General features: G+C 42.2%; 1 protein-coding gene across 1 annotated transcript; it reads right to left on the bottom strand.

Annotated features, from left to right (window-relative positions):
- Nucleotides 1-9,858: 9,858 nt before the first annotated feature.
- On the bottom strand, nucleotides 9,859-10,254 carry LOC106542980 (histone H4). The gene has a single exon (XM_014058863.2). The coding sequence runs from the start codon at nucleotides 10,243-10,245 to the stop codon at nucleotides 9,934-9,936; it is 312 nt and encodes a 103-aa protein (XP_013914338.1). The 5' UTR covers nucleotides 10,246-10,254; the 3' UTR covers nucleotides 9,859-9,933.
- Nucleotides 10,255-14,529: the final 4,275 nt, after the last annotated feature.

Below are 14,529 nucleotides of genomic sequence, written 5' to 3'. Positions count from 1 at the left end.
GTCTCTGGGAGGCGAAAAGTAAAGTCTGAAGTGAAGCAAAGGAGCTGCCTGCTATTTATAGGGGCGGAGCTGCGCCCTGATTGGTGCGTTCGCGGGCGCCGCTCTCCGCCAGGCAGACGCGGCTGCGGCCGCCGCAACTTTGTGTTTCTTGGGTGCCACAAAAGCGCCCCCAAATTCGCGCCCGGGACTCGGGGTGCGGCCGGTCCCGGTGGGAACGGGGCAGGGGGAGCCGGCCTTTCGTTCGGTGGCGGCGCCCGGCGGGGCAGAGGCGGCGGGCGGGAGAAAACCGGGCAGAAGCGGAGCGCCTTTCAGCTTGGCGCGTCTTCGATTTGGAAATGTTTGGCGTTTTCGTGTAAATTAAAACCTTCTCTTCGGAGTGCGGGGCTGGGCAAGGGGGCCAGGCCGCTCTTGGGGGACTCCGGGGCGGCCCGGGGAGAAAAGGCTCTGTCCCCGAACGGGCGTTTTGCCACAAAAGCCCCTTGAATTAACCCAAGTAACACATTCATTCATTAACTCTGGAGTCGGCGGGACGGTTCTTTCCTGGCAAAACTCTTCCAATTTGAGACTTTTACTTTTATTCTTTCAAGAAAAACGCCTGGTTGCTTTCTTTCTTTGACAGTGTTGGTCACTCTTCATGTCCGGGTCCTCAGGCCGGCCGCGGAATTTGAGTTGTCTGTCAGGCGCCATGAGCATTGCAAGGGTGGTATTTCTAACAAGGAGTGGCTCGTGGCAGCTTCCAAAGATTCAAGCTTTCCAAATATCTCCTTTCCTACAGTTCTCATTCTCCCTACTATCGTTTAGTTTTAAAGATCTTAACTTTAAACCCAACATTTGGTGGAATAAATAATGGCATGAAGGATATATTGTGGACGGACCCAGATAAATGTCTATGGGTTCCTATAAAATTCCAATGGCATAAAATGGTGATATCATAGTGCTTAACAAACACCCCATCTATGTATTTTATTCAAAGTATCTCATTTTTCAGAAATGTGGTATAGTAGCAGCAGTATAATATCTAATCACTAAACATTGAATAATAACAGAATATTAAGATAATAAGGCATCATTTAAGCCATGAATTAAACCTACCTACCTCCTGCTCAGAGAAGGAATCATTCTTCTTCTTCTACTCTCTGACATTTTGCAGAACAACTTCTGACAACTTTACCTGTGTGTCTCTTGTTGCTTGGAAATGTTGTATCTGATCCTTCTTCATTATTGTCCTTTTTAAATGGTATATAAACCCCATCCAATCGTTCTCTCCTTAAAGGATCTACTTCCTTTTCTCCTAATCATTCCTGGTGCCTTTTTTCCAGACTGTTTCATATTGCGGTCCCAAACTGGACATTGTAATCAAAATGCAATTCTAAAATCCAAAAAAAGTATGAAGAATGAATAGAATAGAATTCTTTATTGGTCAAGTGTGATTGGACACACAAGGAATTTGTCTTTGGTGCATATGCTCTCAGTGTACATAAAGAAAAAATAAAATAGAATATATTAGTCAAGAATCATAAGATACAACACTTAGGGATAGTTATAGGTTACTAATAAGCAATCAAATTATACTAGGAAACAAATAAAACCATATAAATTTTAAAGAAACAAGCAACATGGTTATAGTCATAAGTGGAAAGAGATAGGTACTAGGAAGGATGAGAAGATTATTAGTAATAGTAATGCAGACTTAGTAAACAGTGTTGTGGGAATTAGTTGTTTAGAAAAGTGATGGCATTCGGGTGGGGGGAACTGTCCTTGTGTCTAGTTGTTCTGATGTGCATCATTTTGAGGGTAGAAGTTGAAACAATTTATGTCCAAGATGTGAGGGGTCTGTAGATATTTTCAGTCATGAAATATTTCTAAATAATTGAACCAAAGGCGTTCATTCTTTAACTTTTCTTCTTTCCTTTATTTGTGCAGTTATTAGTTGCTCTTAGATCACATCATCCTACTATAAATCCATTGAAATATCGCAGGATTCCAGTTGAGTGAATGCCAAATGCTCATTTTTACCATTAAAAAGGGGGCACCAAATCATATTTCTAACCTTTAAAAGATATGATTTAAGCCCATGTCACCATAAGAAACATGGAAAAAGTGGATCCATGTAGAAAGGGAGCTATATCCTTTTCAGTGCTGATATAAATGATCAATGCATTGACCTGCACAAATTCTAATAGCAATTGATCCCAGTTCAGATGATGCTGTTTCTTTCAGTCTGATTTCTCTTTGAGGTTCTGCGCTTGACTTTGTCTTTGGTTTCCCAACCCTCTTTACCCTCATGGTTTGTGTATGTATATGTATTCACATGTTCATCAACTTCACAGTCCATGAAAATGACTAGTCACTGATGATGTTACCGAGTTTGGATAATTAGTTTAACTTATTGTCATTGCACATCATACAATGAAATTAAATGCCATCTTCAGTGTACATTATAACTATAAAACACTGTTCTGACCCCTCTACCTATGGTGAGTCACGCCGACACAAGGTTACTGTTAGCCAATTTATTCACAGTAATTACTCACTGACAAGACTTTGGCAGCAACCCAGACTCCCACAGATAAGAAATACACACAAGAGCTTCTCCAGCTTTAGTAAAACGGTTGTGTCCTGCAAAAAGTTTCCTCCCAAAGTCTCTTCTTATATACTCTCTTGGGAGGAGCCTAATCACAACCATCTGGGCCTGATTATCTTCTATGTCTCCGTAATTGCTGCCGGCGCTTATCTGCCTGTCTATGCCTGGTGTCCGGGACCAACTCCCTTTGCTCCTCCCCACAGCGCCAGGGCCTGAGGTCTTCACTACTGCTCCAGGGCCTGACCTCAGGAACAAACTCCCTTTGGCTTTCACCACTTCTCCATGCCTCAGGCGCCTCCTGGTGGCCAACCAGTCTCTCTGGTCCCTGCTCTGAGTCTGTACCCTTCCCAAGGTCTTCCACATCATCCAGAGCCGACTCATAGGGTCCCTCGCTATCGGAGTCTGTCGGCAGCTCCAATGGCCCCTGCTGGGCCACTACAAAATATCATAAAAACACAAACATACATCCTTCACCTGCGATATAATTGAAATTGAAAACCCGATATTGCATTAATATTGCACTGGACTTCAATATAGTTACTGTGCTGGGATAGAAGCTGTTTTTCAGCCTATTTGTCCATATTTTTATTATCCTGTACCGTCTGCCAGATGGTAATAGTTCAAAAAAAAGGGGTGCACAGGATGAGATGGATCTTTAAGAATGTTTTGAACTTTCTTAAGGCAGCGGGAGCTATAAAGCTCTTCCAAGAAGGGGAGAGGGCAACCAATGATTCTCTGGGCAATGACATTAATCCTCTGGAGCGCTGTCCTAACTGCCACTGTGGCAAACCATACACAGGTGCAGTAAGTTAAAATACTCTATGATGCAGCGGTAGAAGGTCACCAGCAGTTTTTCATTCAGTTGTTGTTTCGTGAGGAGTCTCAGGTAGTATATTGTCTGCTGGGCTCTTTTGACCAGTGCCGTGCGATTTCTCTGCGGGTCGCCCATGAGGCCAATGATGAAGGAAGACATGGACACGAGTTCCCTTCGGGATGAGACGACCCAGAGCATAGTCTGGATGACTCTTTTATTGAGCATACACAAAGAAAGGGTGGAGTTGCAAGGTCTATGTGGACCAATCATGGTTGTACAAGTCTATGGTATATGGTAACTCATTTACTGCCACACAGACCTCTGAACCTAGAGAATGCCCATAGTCAGCAAACAAATCTTTTACTAGCATGCAAACTTCTGACCCCACTTAACACTCAGTCAGCAGATTGTAACCTCTGCCCTACATACTGCTGATCCGCATAGTGTTCCAGCATACCTATGCATGCCTACACTTATGCTACAACAGTGCCGCAATGTGTGTGCCCCAGGTCAGACCCTCTTTTATGATAACACCAAGAAACTTAAAACTGGCTACTTGCTCCACTCGGTCTCCACTGATAAGCAAGGGCTGGATGCCTGATCTATTGCTTCTATAGTCCACTATTGGCTCCTTGGTCTTATTGCTGTTAAGGACCAAGTTATTGTCTCCACACCACGAAAGCAACTGGTCCAACGCATCTCGATAGGCAGACTCATCCCCCCTGGAGATGAGTTGGACCACTATTGCATCGTCGGCAAATTTAATAATAGTATTACTAGTGTGAAACGTCTGTAAAAAATGTTACCTAGTTTGGATAATGAAACATCAGCAATCTCAGAGTGAAATGAGAACCCCCATTTCAACCCTGAGCTACAAATATTCTCCTGCATTGGTTATACCAGTGTTTTTCAACCTTGGCAACTTGAAGATGTCCGGACTTCAACTCCCAGAATTCCCCAGCCAGCGAATGCTGGCTGGGGAATTCTGGGAGTTGAAGTCCGGACATCTTCAAGTTGCCAAGGTTGAAAAACACTGGGTTATACCATACAGGTAGTTCTCAACTCACCACAATTGAGCCTATTTTTTTTCTTGCTAACCAAGGAAGTTATTAAATGAGTTTGCCCCTTTTTGCAATCTTCTCACCATGATTGTTAAATGAATCACCACAGTTAAATTAGGAACAGAGTTGTTTAGTGAATCTGGCTTCCCCATTGAGTTTGCTCGTTTGATAATCACAAAAAGGTGATCGCATGACCCGAGGACACTGCAACCACCATAAATACATGCTAATTGCCAAGCATCGCAATTGTGTGAAAAACGATGTCACTTTTTTTCAGTGCTATACTGCAAACGGTCACTAAACAAATGGTTATAAGTTGTGTTGGAAGAAATGTCCATTTGTGTTTAGTTCCAAGTGGGGAGAAAGACACTGGAGACATGGAGACTGCTTGGAAAGATGGTTTAATGGTGGACAGGACCACATCGTTTGAGGACCTAGGCCAGTGATAGCTAAACCTTTTTGGATTGCATGCCAAAAGAGGGGGGAGCACAGGGGGGGTTGTGCGTGGGTGTTCCCACACCCATAATGCTTTAGGAAGTTAAAACCCACCCCTCTGCTAGAAAATTGAAATATCCTGGGAAATACTGAAAAGGCAGAATATTACATTTCCCTGGGTCAGAAATGGAGAAACATGTTTTTAGGCAGGAAACAGACTCACTCTTAATAACCCTCCTTTGCTTAATGGGCCATTAAGATGCTCAAGCATCTACATAATAAAGAGTGCTTCAGATCCAGAGTGATGGGATTAAGGCATGATAGAGTGTTTAGAGTGTTTATTATAATTTATAGGCCGCCCTTTTCCCTGAGGGGACTCAGGGCGGCTTACAAAGCACGGGGAGGGGGGTACAAAGACAAAAAAAACATAAGACAATACATAATATTAAAAATAGAGCACAACATTCATTCATCATTCGGGATAGTATTAGCCCTTTAACCCACTCACCACATGGCATCTGGAAACTCAAACTTGGACTCAAAACAAAGCCTAGAGAGTTGTCCCTGCATGGCCCCATGGGAGTCTGACAACCAATCAGAATACATCTTCTTACACAGGAGCAGGAAACAGAAAGTATAAAGCCAGGAACTTTCAGCCCTTCCTTCTCTTTCTTCTTCTTCATCCAACATTGAAGCATGAGATCACCTTTTCTGTTCAGGGCTCAAGCCATGTAGTCCTGTCTGCCATTAAACCATCTTTCCAAACAGCCTCCATGTTTCCAGTGTCTTTTTCCCCACTTGGAGCTGAACCCAGAAGGACATTTCTTCCAACAATGCTATGCGTGACTCCAGCGCACATGTGTGTGTAACATACCCACACACCCGTGCACATGCATGCACAAACAGCATTCCTCCCACTTTTGGCGCACTTTCTAGAAGCCTGGGGAGGGCGAAAACAGCCTCCCCCACCCCCCCTGGTGGCCCTTTGGAGGCTTCCCTTAATGCTCCGGAGGGCAAAAAATAGCCCTATGGCCAAATCGGAAGTCACTGTTCCCAAATTTCCTGGTTGCCCATAAGGCCGTTTTTTGCCCTATGGTGCCTTCAGGGATCGCTCCAGAGGGCGAAAAATAGCCCTATGAGCAAACCGGAAGTCTGTTCTTGAACTTCCAGTTTGCCCGTAGGGCCGGTTTTTCATGCTTCAGGAGGCTTCCAGGAAGCCTCCAGAGGGCAAAAAACAGCCTTAAAAGAAAGCCAAAGTCAGATGGCCAATGTGTGCATGTGCGCTGGAGCTGACAGGGCAACGCCTTGTGTGCCCTAGCAAATGGCTCCATGTGCCACCTGTGGAGCCATCACGGACCTAGGCAACAACCCCCCCCACACACATGGAGTGGAGAAAGGGATATATTTATACACTCTCTTGGGCCCTCCCTTAGAGTTTCCTGTTCCTGTAGAAGAAATGTATTCCATTGGCTGGCAGACTCCCAGGGGGCGGGGGTCTTAGTTAATTTTGTAGGCTGTCTGTGTCTGAGGCTTGGTTGAGCCTTGCTGGGTGATGTAATCTTCCCAGGTGTCATGTGGTGAGATGGATAGACGGCTAACTTCCTACAGTTGAAAACTACCTGTATTATTTTGCCTATTTGCAGGGCATTCATGTTAATATTAAAAACACTTTGGCTAGAGCTTGTCTCCATTTTTTGTTGTTTCAAAGCCAACAGTGGGTGACGCTAGATAAATTGATAGCCATTTCCTTCATTTCCAAAACCTTTTCTAAACATATAAGTTTAAATCATCTGCATTATTATTTAAGAGATAACAACAACAGGCACCACTTACAAATAATGTTCATGTGGAAAAGTGATGGATAGCTAGAAGCAGGTCAGTTTCAGCAATGGAACTCATTTTCGGGACAAAGGACCTTCCTACCTGCTACTGCCTTTTTTAGTTGAAATGTTTCTGAATCAAAGGATCTTATCTTTACTCTAGATGTTGTTAGGATGCAACCTTTGAATCAACATGGTATCTTAGTACTTTGGTGGGATAAGTAAGCTATACTGTAAACAGCTTGTGTGAAGAACCCTACTACCCCTCAGGAGCTAATTTTGAGAGAATAAGGAGACCATCCATTTTCCTTAACTCTTGATGAAAGAAATGTCCTTCTGGGTTCGGCTCCAAGTGGGGAAAAAGATACTGGAGACATGGAGGCTGCTTGGAAAGATTGTTTATTGTTGGACAGGGCCACATGGCTTGAGTCCTGAACAGAAAAGGCGATCACATGCTTCAATGTTGGTGGAGAAGAAGAGAAGGGCTGAGGAAGGGGCTTGCTAGGCTTTTTATAACCTGTTCAATCCCACCTCTCTGTTTCCTGTTCTTGTGTAAGAAATGTATTCTGATTGGTTGTGAGACTCCCATGGGGTCATGCAGGGGCTACTCTCTAGGCCAGTGTTTCTCAACCTTGGCAACTTGAAGATGTCTGGACTTCAACTCCCAGAATTCCCCAGCCAGTGAATGCATTCGCTGGCTGGGGAATTCTGGGAGTTGAAGTCCAGACATCTTCAAGTTGCCAAGGTTGAGAAACACTGCTCTAGGCTGTGTTTTGAATCCAGGTTTGTTTGAGTTCTCAGATGCCATGTGGTCAGTTGGGGCCAATATTATCATGCTTTCCTGTAGCTGAAGTGGAGAAGTCTTTATTATGTAAATTGGACTAGCTTGGCCTTCTTAATGGCCCATTAACAAGGTGGGGATGGGCAGGAAGCTACAGGCTATTCTGTCTTTTAAAACATGTTTCTTTCTTTTCACATCCAGAGAAATATTCTGCCTTTTCAATATTTCCTAGGATATTTCATTTTTCTGGGAGAGGGCTGGATGATAACTTCCCACACTCTAACTGACATATTCTTATATACTATTTTATTCCAAACTTTTCCAATCATTATCAGTTATTTCTCCCAAATCTGATTTACAAATTAATTTTAAACCTTTTGCCTGCTCTTCTAATTCAGTATAATTCTATACATTTTCCCTATTCTTCCTTTCCCTATATATTCTTCGTTCATCTCACATTCTTTTATAATCATTTCAAATTTCGTTAACTGTCTTTCTTCTTGAATCTTTTTTTTAATTTTATCCATTTTTCTAATTGTATTAAATTCAACCAATTTATTTTAATATCTGCTAAAAAAAATTAGTTGTGTTATATTCTTTATCTTGTTTTTCCAGTCTTCCCAATTATATGTATATCTGATTTTCTTTTAGTTTACTAAAACATTCTTTCAATTCAGTCTTAGGGAAGTTTCCATTTCCACCACCAGTGTTAAAGGAGAGATTCCTGGCATTAGCCGGTATCTCTATTTTTTCATATTCCATCAAATTTTTTAAAAAGGGATTTTGTATCCTCCTAACATTTTTTAAATATTATTTTTAAACCAATATGTTTCTATAGGATTACCTATTTCCCTTAACTCTTTCAACTATATTCTTCCATATTAAATCTCTAGTTACTACTATAATATCTGGCACCACCTTTAATTAATTAGCAACCCAATAATTTCTAATATTTGGAAGACCTAGCCCACCCATAATGGTTCATACCATAATGCGTTACTTATACTTGTTTTCTTATCTCCATTACAATACACTTCCAGCAGCCTCTGTATTTGCATAATTCTTGATCCGAGAATTTAATTTGGCTCATCCAAAACAAAAAATTAATTTTTTGTAAAAGTTTCATTTTTATCATTGCAATTCTTCCAAACTAAGTTAATTTTACTTTCTCATATTTATCTGTTTTATCTTTTATATCTTTCTTTTTCATAATTTATTTTATTTAACTTGAATATTTAAACATTTAATACTATCTCCTATTTTTAATTTATATTTCCCTCTCAATATCTCCACTTCTTTACTATGGTTATATAGCCTCACTTCTGATTTTCCCCAGTTTATTTGTAATCCACTATATTTCCCAAATTCATTCAGATGTAAATATATCCGCTCTATAGTAACTACAGAGTTTTGGTTAGCTTTAAATGCAGAACATCTTAAGCAAATGGAAAACTAAATCACTGATAGCAATTGAGGATATGAGTATTTTTACTTGATTCCTTGTTATTCCAAGCCATAACTATTCCCTGGAGATATTATATATTATACTGTAAGCTACTTCAACTTACTGCTAGCTGCAGTTCGGCACTTAAAATCTCACTGGCTCAAGGTTGACTCAACTTTCCATCCTTCTGAGGTGGGTAAAATGAGGACCCAGATTGTTGGGGGCAATATACTGACTCTGTAAACAGCTGAGAGAGGACTGTAATGCACTATACCACTTCATAATGTTTTGAAGCTCTAAGTAGTTTTAGGGAGTCAGCATATTGCCACTAACAATCTAGCTAATTTTAGAAGGATGGAAATGTATCTAGTCACCAGTTTCACCACTGCCAGGCCTTTGAACAGTAGCTATGTATATTGTTGTAGTTTTTTTCACATTATTGTACAGATCTTTTCATGGGGAGCTTTTGGAGGGCGGGGCGGAGGGTTGGAATTGGCATTCCTTGTCCTCTGTTGCCATCTTGTGGCAAATTTCTCACATAAATCTTACGGTTCAATTAACGAGGTTTGAATTTGCCGCGCTGCAGTACTGATTCTTTGTGGCGCGTAATTAATCTACATCCGTTTTCCCCTTTTCTTTTGTCTCCCGATGAACGTGGAAAATGCCGAAAGCCTCATTTCACCAGTGTCTCCCCTAATAACTAGTCTTTCCGCAGATACATGCGATAAGCCTTGAAAATATACTTTAAAAAAATGATAAAACCTTAACAAGCCTTTTTTTCACAAACCTTAAAAAATTAAAAACGTAATAAAGCAGCTTCATTTGCGCAGTTAATTATTTACTAACACTGTCGATCGCGATGAGTTTACAGTAGTTACGTTAGCCCCCCCCCCCCCCCCGCGTCCCAAAATGAAAACAGCTCTTTAAAATGACTGAGTGGGTGGCCCTGAAAAGGGCCTTTGGATTGCTTTGTCAGCGGTGGAAATGCAGCTTTTTAACCACCAAAACCGTACAAGGTGCGACCCTGGCGTTTCAAAGCATAAACGACGTCCATAGCAGTCACCGTCTTCCTCTTGGCATGCTCGGTGTAGGTAACGGCATCCCGGATAACGTTCTCCAAAAAGACCTTTAAGACGCCTCGGGTCTCTTCATAGATGAGCCCGGAGATCCGCTTCACTCCGCCACGACGAGCCAAGCGGCGAATGGCAGGCTTCGTGATGCCCTGGATGTTGTCGCGAAGGACCTTACGGTGCCTCTTGGCACCTCCCTTCCCTAAGCCTTTCCCTCCTTTACCACGACCAGACATCTTAGCAACTAAACCACCAAGCCGACAACAACTGAAAGGTGCTGTGCCAGGAACTTAATATAGTCTGGAGGCGGACCAGAGTGGAAACTCTGAACGAGAACAGTCTACTCCCACTGCGCCCCGCCCCCTGCTGCCAACCTGTAAAAACGTCTGGACGTCTTCCGAAAGATGATAAAGCTGTCCAATCAGATCTCATTTGAAAGTGTCCAATTACAGCTCAGAGAAACTTAAGTATATTCCAGCACATCTGGTTACCAGTTTCCATGACTCTAAAGGCTGCTTTCTATGGTAAATAAGAGTGGATAGAAGATTGGATAGAATTTTATCCAAATGACATATAGGTGTTTAAACATAATAGATGTCACAATATTACTTAGGATTTTTCTTAATGGAGATTATTATAAATCCAGGCAGCCTTATATGAAGCATATTTGTACCTCGTATCCTGCCTTCATTAGAACTCAGATGAAACTTCTTTGAAACATTTGATTCTTTTGCTCTTTGTCTCCGATGTTAGAACTCATTAATGCGAAACTTGACAAGGTTTACTAGATACCAGTGTCAATTCTATTACCAGTAGGTGAAATCCTCCCTAAAAAAAGATTTGAGGCAGATGCCACACTGGTATTGTTTTGCTTACTCCAATTCACTGTTGATTTGTGAAACATTTAAGACTCTTCAGCTCATTTCTGTCCTGAAAGCTTCCTTGCAAACAAGGCACAGTAATATCTTGTAGGAAATTAGAACCCACCACTCTCCTAGAAAAATGAGACATTTTAGGCAATATTAAAAGGGTAGAATATTTCCCCTAAAAGGGAGGCAGAAACTCAACCCTCCACCTTTGTCAATGGGCCTTTAAGACCTGGGCCAGTCTATTCTACATAACAAAGATCTTCCTCCTTCAGGAAGAGCCATAGGAGGAATTGCTCAAAGCCTCTTCATTACATCATCACCCAGCAAGGCTCAACCAAGCCTGGGACACAAACACAACCGACAGAGTTACCCCTGCATGGCTCCATGGGAGTTGGACAACCAAACAGAAATCAAGCTCAAATTCAAAAGCCGAGAGAAGGCATAAAAGCTAGGCTCTCTCAGCATTTCTTCCCTTTTTTGCCCTGGACCTCAAACCATGTGATCCTGTCCAGCATTAAATCATCTTTCCAAGCAGTCTCCATGTTTCCAATGTCTTTCTTCCCACTTGGTACTGAATCCAGATGGACATTATGAACATTTCTTCTAACAATCTAGTGAGTTGTAATCCTATTTTAGGCATGAAAGCCAGTTGGGTAACTTTGGGCCGTTCATTCACTCTCAGCCCAACCTACATCACAGGGTTGTTGTTATGGGGATAATACGAAGGAATATTATGTATGCAGGATCCAATCTGGGTAGGACCAGATATTTAATATAAAATGGACTAAAATAGAATAAAGCACATATTCTGGTAGAGATAAATTCCCTGAGGATAAGCTCCAGCATGAGTTTGAAAGCTTGGAAGACCAAACCTGTGGTCCCAGTGACTGACCCAGTTTGGATCTTGCAGACATAACACTCCTTCCTATTATCCCCATAACAACAACCCTGTGAGGTATGTTGAGTTGAGAATGAATGACTGGCCCAAAGTCACCCAGCCAGCTTTCATGCTTAAGACAGGATTAGGATTGTCAGTTTCCTGGAACTGCCCCAAAGTCACCCAGTTGGCTTTCATGCCTAAAATGGGATTACAACTCACTAGATATTACTGTGCCTTGTTTGGATCCAGCAACATTATCTTGGGACACATATATATATATTTACCTTCATTTGTGAGTATTATGTGTGTTCACCATCTTGAGTTACTTATGAAGTAATGAAGGCTGGATACAAATCTGATCAATGTGTTCATCATAGACTAACCAATGCTGTGCCAGATTGTAAGAGAAATGTGATCAGATCACAAATCAGGCAGAAACTCTGATGTAAGCGTGTTGTGTGGCAATGGCCTTAGGGGAGGAAAAAACAATCTTCATAAGCAGGTAGGACCAGAAAAAATGAACTTTGGAAAATTCTAGTGCAGAGAAGAAAGCAAAACATATTTTTTCCTCAAGGAGACACCAGCAGAATAATCTCTGAAATTGAAATTAGCTGTATCTGGTGGTTGGGATGGATCTTCTTCAGGACCTAGAGATTAAAAACTCCCAGAACCCTCCCTATTTTAGAAGATTTTAGAAGATAAGAGCTGAGGTGGCCCAGTGGTTAGAGTGCAATACAGCAGGCTACTTCAGATGACTGCTAGCTGCAGTCACTGGCTCAAGGTTGGCTCAGCCTTCCATCCTTCCGAGGTGGGTAAAATGAGGACCCAGATTGTTGGGGAAAATATGCTTGTTGAGATCCATTGCCACTTCTGTGTATAGGACGGCTAAGGCTGTCTGGAAAACACAGGCCCAGAGATGGATGCTAACAAAAACATTCTTGTTAGCAATACGTAAGTCTTCCTATTAATTAGCGCGCCTTTCTGTACCAGCATCTATCTAGCAGTTAGCATTTCAAAGGCAGGAATGCGAGCTGCTCACTTTCCTCCACTCCCCCCTCCCTATTCCTTATCTCTCTTCTCCTGCCCAGGGAAGAAGCAGCCCCCCTTTTCACTCACTCTTTTGCCCAGAGACGAAGCTTTTTGCCACGCAGCATTATGATTATTGGATTATTTAGTCATGTGCCTGTTGATGTAATTTTGTATACACCTTTCCTTTGTTTGGGACTAATAAAAAAGCCTCCCGGGCATTGCTCGGGGCCAAAAGCTTATCACAAGAAGGATTTGTCCGGTGTTTTTCTTCTCATTCGGCTACAAGCATGAGCGGCCCATCAGAAGCGTGTAAAAGCCGCATATGCTGACCCTGTAAACTGCTTAGAGATGGCTGTAAAAACCCTATGAAGCGGTATATAAGTGCTATTGCTTTTTTAAATGGAATGGCAACACCTCCTGAATTACATAGAATTATTGTCCCGAAGGGAAGCTAAAATGAAATTTAAAAGAGGGGGGAGGGGAAGGGTTCCTGCATTCAGTTTCAAATGCTGTTTGAAAATTGCCAAAGCAGTTAATTTTGGAATCAGAGGTCCTTGATTTTTCTTTGTGAAAGTGCTAAGAGCTTCAGAGAAACAAGGTTTGAAACTCCACACCTTGGAGCTGTCCTCTCCACTTATTAAAAGCTATTTTACCCAATCTGGCATCCCTCCGATTTCTGCCATTCTTTGCCTTTGTGTTTCCTGCAGGACTTAAACAGATGAAACAACCCCAACTGGAACTATCAGGCTGATTGGAGGATATAGATGAGTGCCTGCAAAGTATTCAAATTCAGGACCTGAGATTTCCAAAGACAGGCAGAAAATGTCAACATTTGGTCAGATGGTCAATATAAGACAAATCCTGGGTAGCAATTTCAATATCTGATTGGTTTAATGCATTCCCCACTCCCTTCAGGTGCACAGCACAGGAGGTGCTGGAAGAAATGAGGAGTCCAAAACTCAGTGCAAAATCCAAGTCCATGTTATATATGAACAAATAGTTGGAAAAGGAAGGGTGCAGACCAGCTATTTCCTGCACCTGCTACTGGATTGTTTGTGTGTCTACACAAGAATACAGCCAGAATCATTCCAGACATCTGAATTTGGGTTCCTCAACTTACAGCCAGCAACCATTCAAAGCAATGGTGGGCGTAGCTTTGTGGGCGTGGCAGGGGATACTGCAAAATCCCGATTCCCTTCCCACCCTACTAACCTGCTTTCCAGCTCTGTTCTCCTGTTCAGGGCAATAAAAGAAGATCAGCAAGGAGGCAGTGGGGGTGGGGGCCAGTCTTTTTGCCGGTTCTCCAAACTACTCAAAATTTCTGCTACCAGTTCTCCAGAACCTGTCAGAACTGGCTGAATGGCACCTCTGATTCAAAGTTCCAATGGACCTGCCTGGATAAGTATTTAAAGCCCAGATTCAAAATTTGGTTGGTTTCGCCCGCCCCCTCACACACACACACAACGATCACAACTGTATTTTGTACATTCAGCAACTGGGTTGCATTTATAGCCATTTGAAGCATCCTGCCATCATATGACGTGTTTTATAATGGTTTTGCTGAAAACTCGCATATATTTCTAGTTTACGGCAAAAAAAACCATCCACAGGCAAGCTATTACTTCGCTTATTGACTTAGGTGTTCACTCAACAACCATGGCTTTGCTTAACAACTGTGGCGATTCACTGGACTACCTCAAACAAGGTCACGTGACTGGTCCATATTATGACCGCCAGACATT

Source organism: Thamnophis sirtalis, unplaced genomic scaffold (genome assembly GCF_051295495.1).
Source record: "Thamnophis sirtalis isolate CommonGarterSnake01/CBP01778 unplaced genomic scaffold, rThaSir2_p1.2 scaffold_4, whole genome shotgun sequence".
NCBI lineage: Eukaryota > Metazoa > Chordata > Lepidosauria > Squamata > Natricidae > Thamnophis > Thamnophis sirtalis.
Note: the sequence above shows the minus strand (reverse complement) of the source record. Positions and strands in the feature narration are given on the sequence as shown.

What these genes read in the sequence shown, in the direction of transcription:
- LOC106542980 (XM_014058863.2), bottom strand. Translation starts at nt 10,245, where the DNA reads ATGTCTGGTCGTGGTAAAGGAGGGAAAGGCTTAGGGAAGGGAGGTGCC.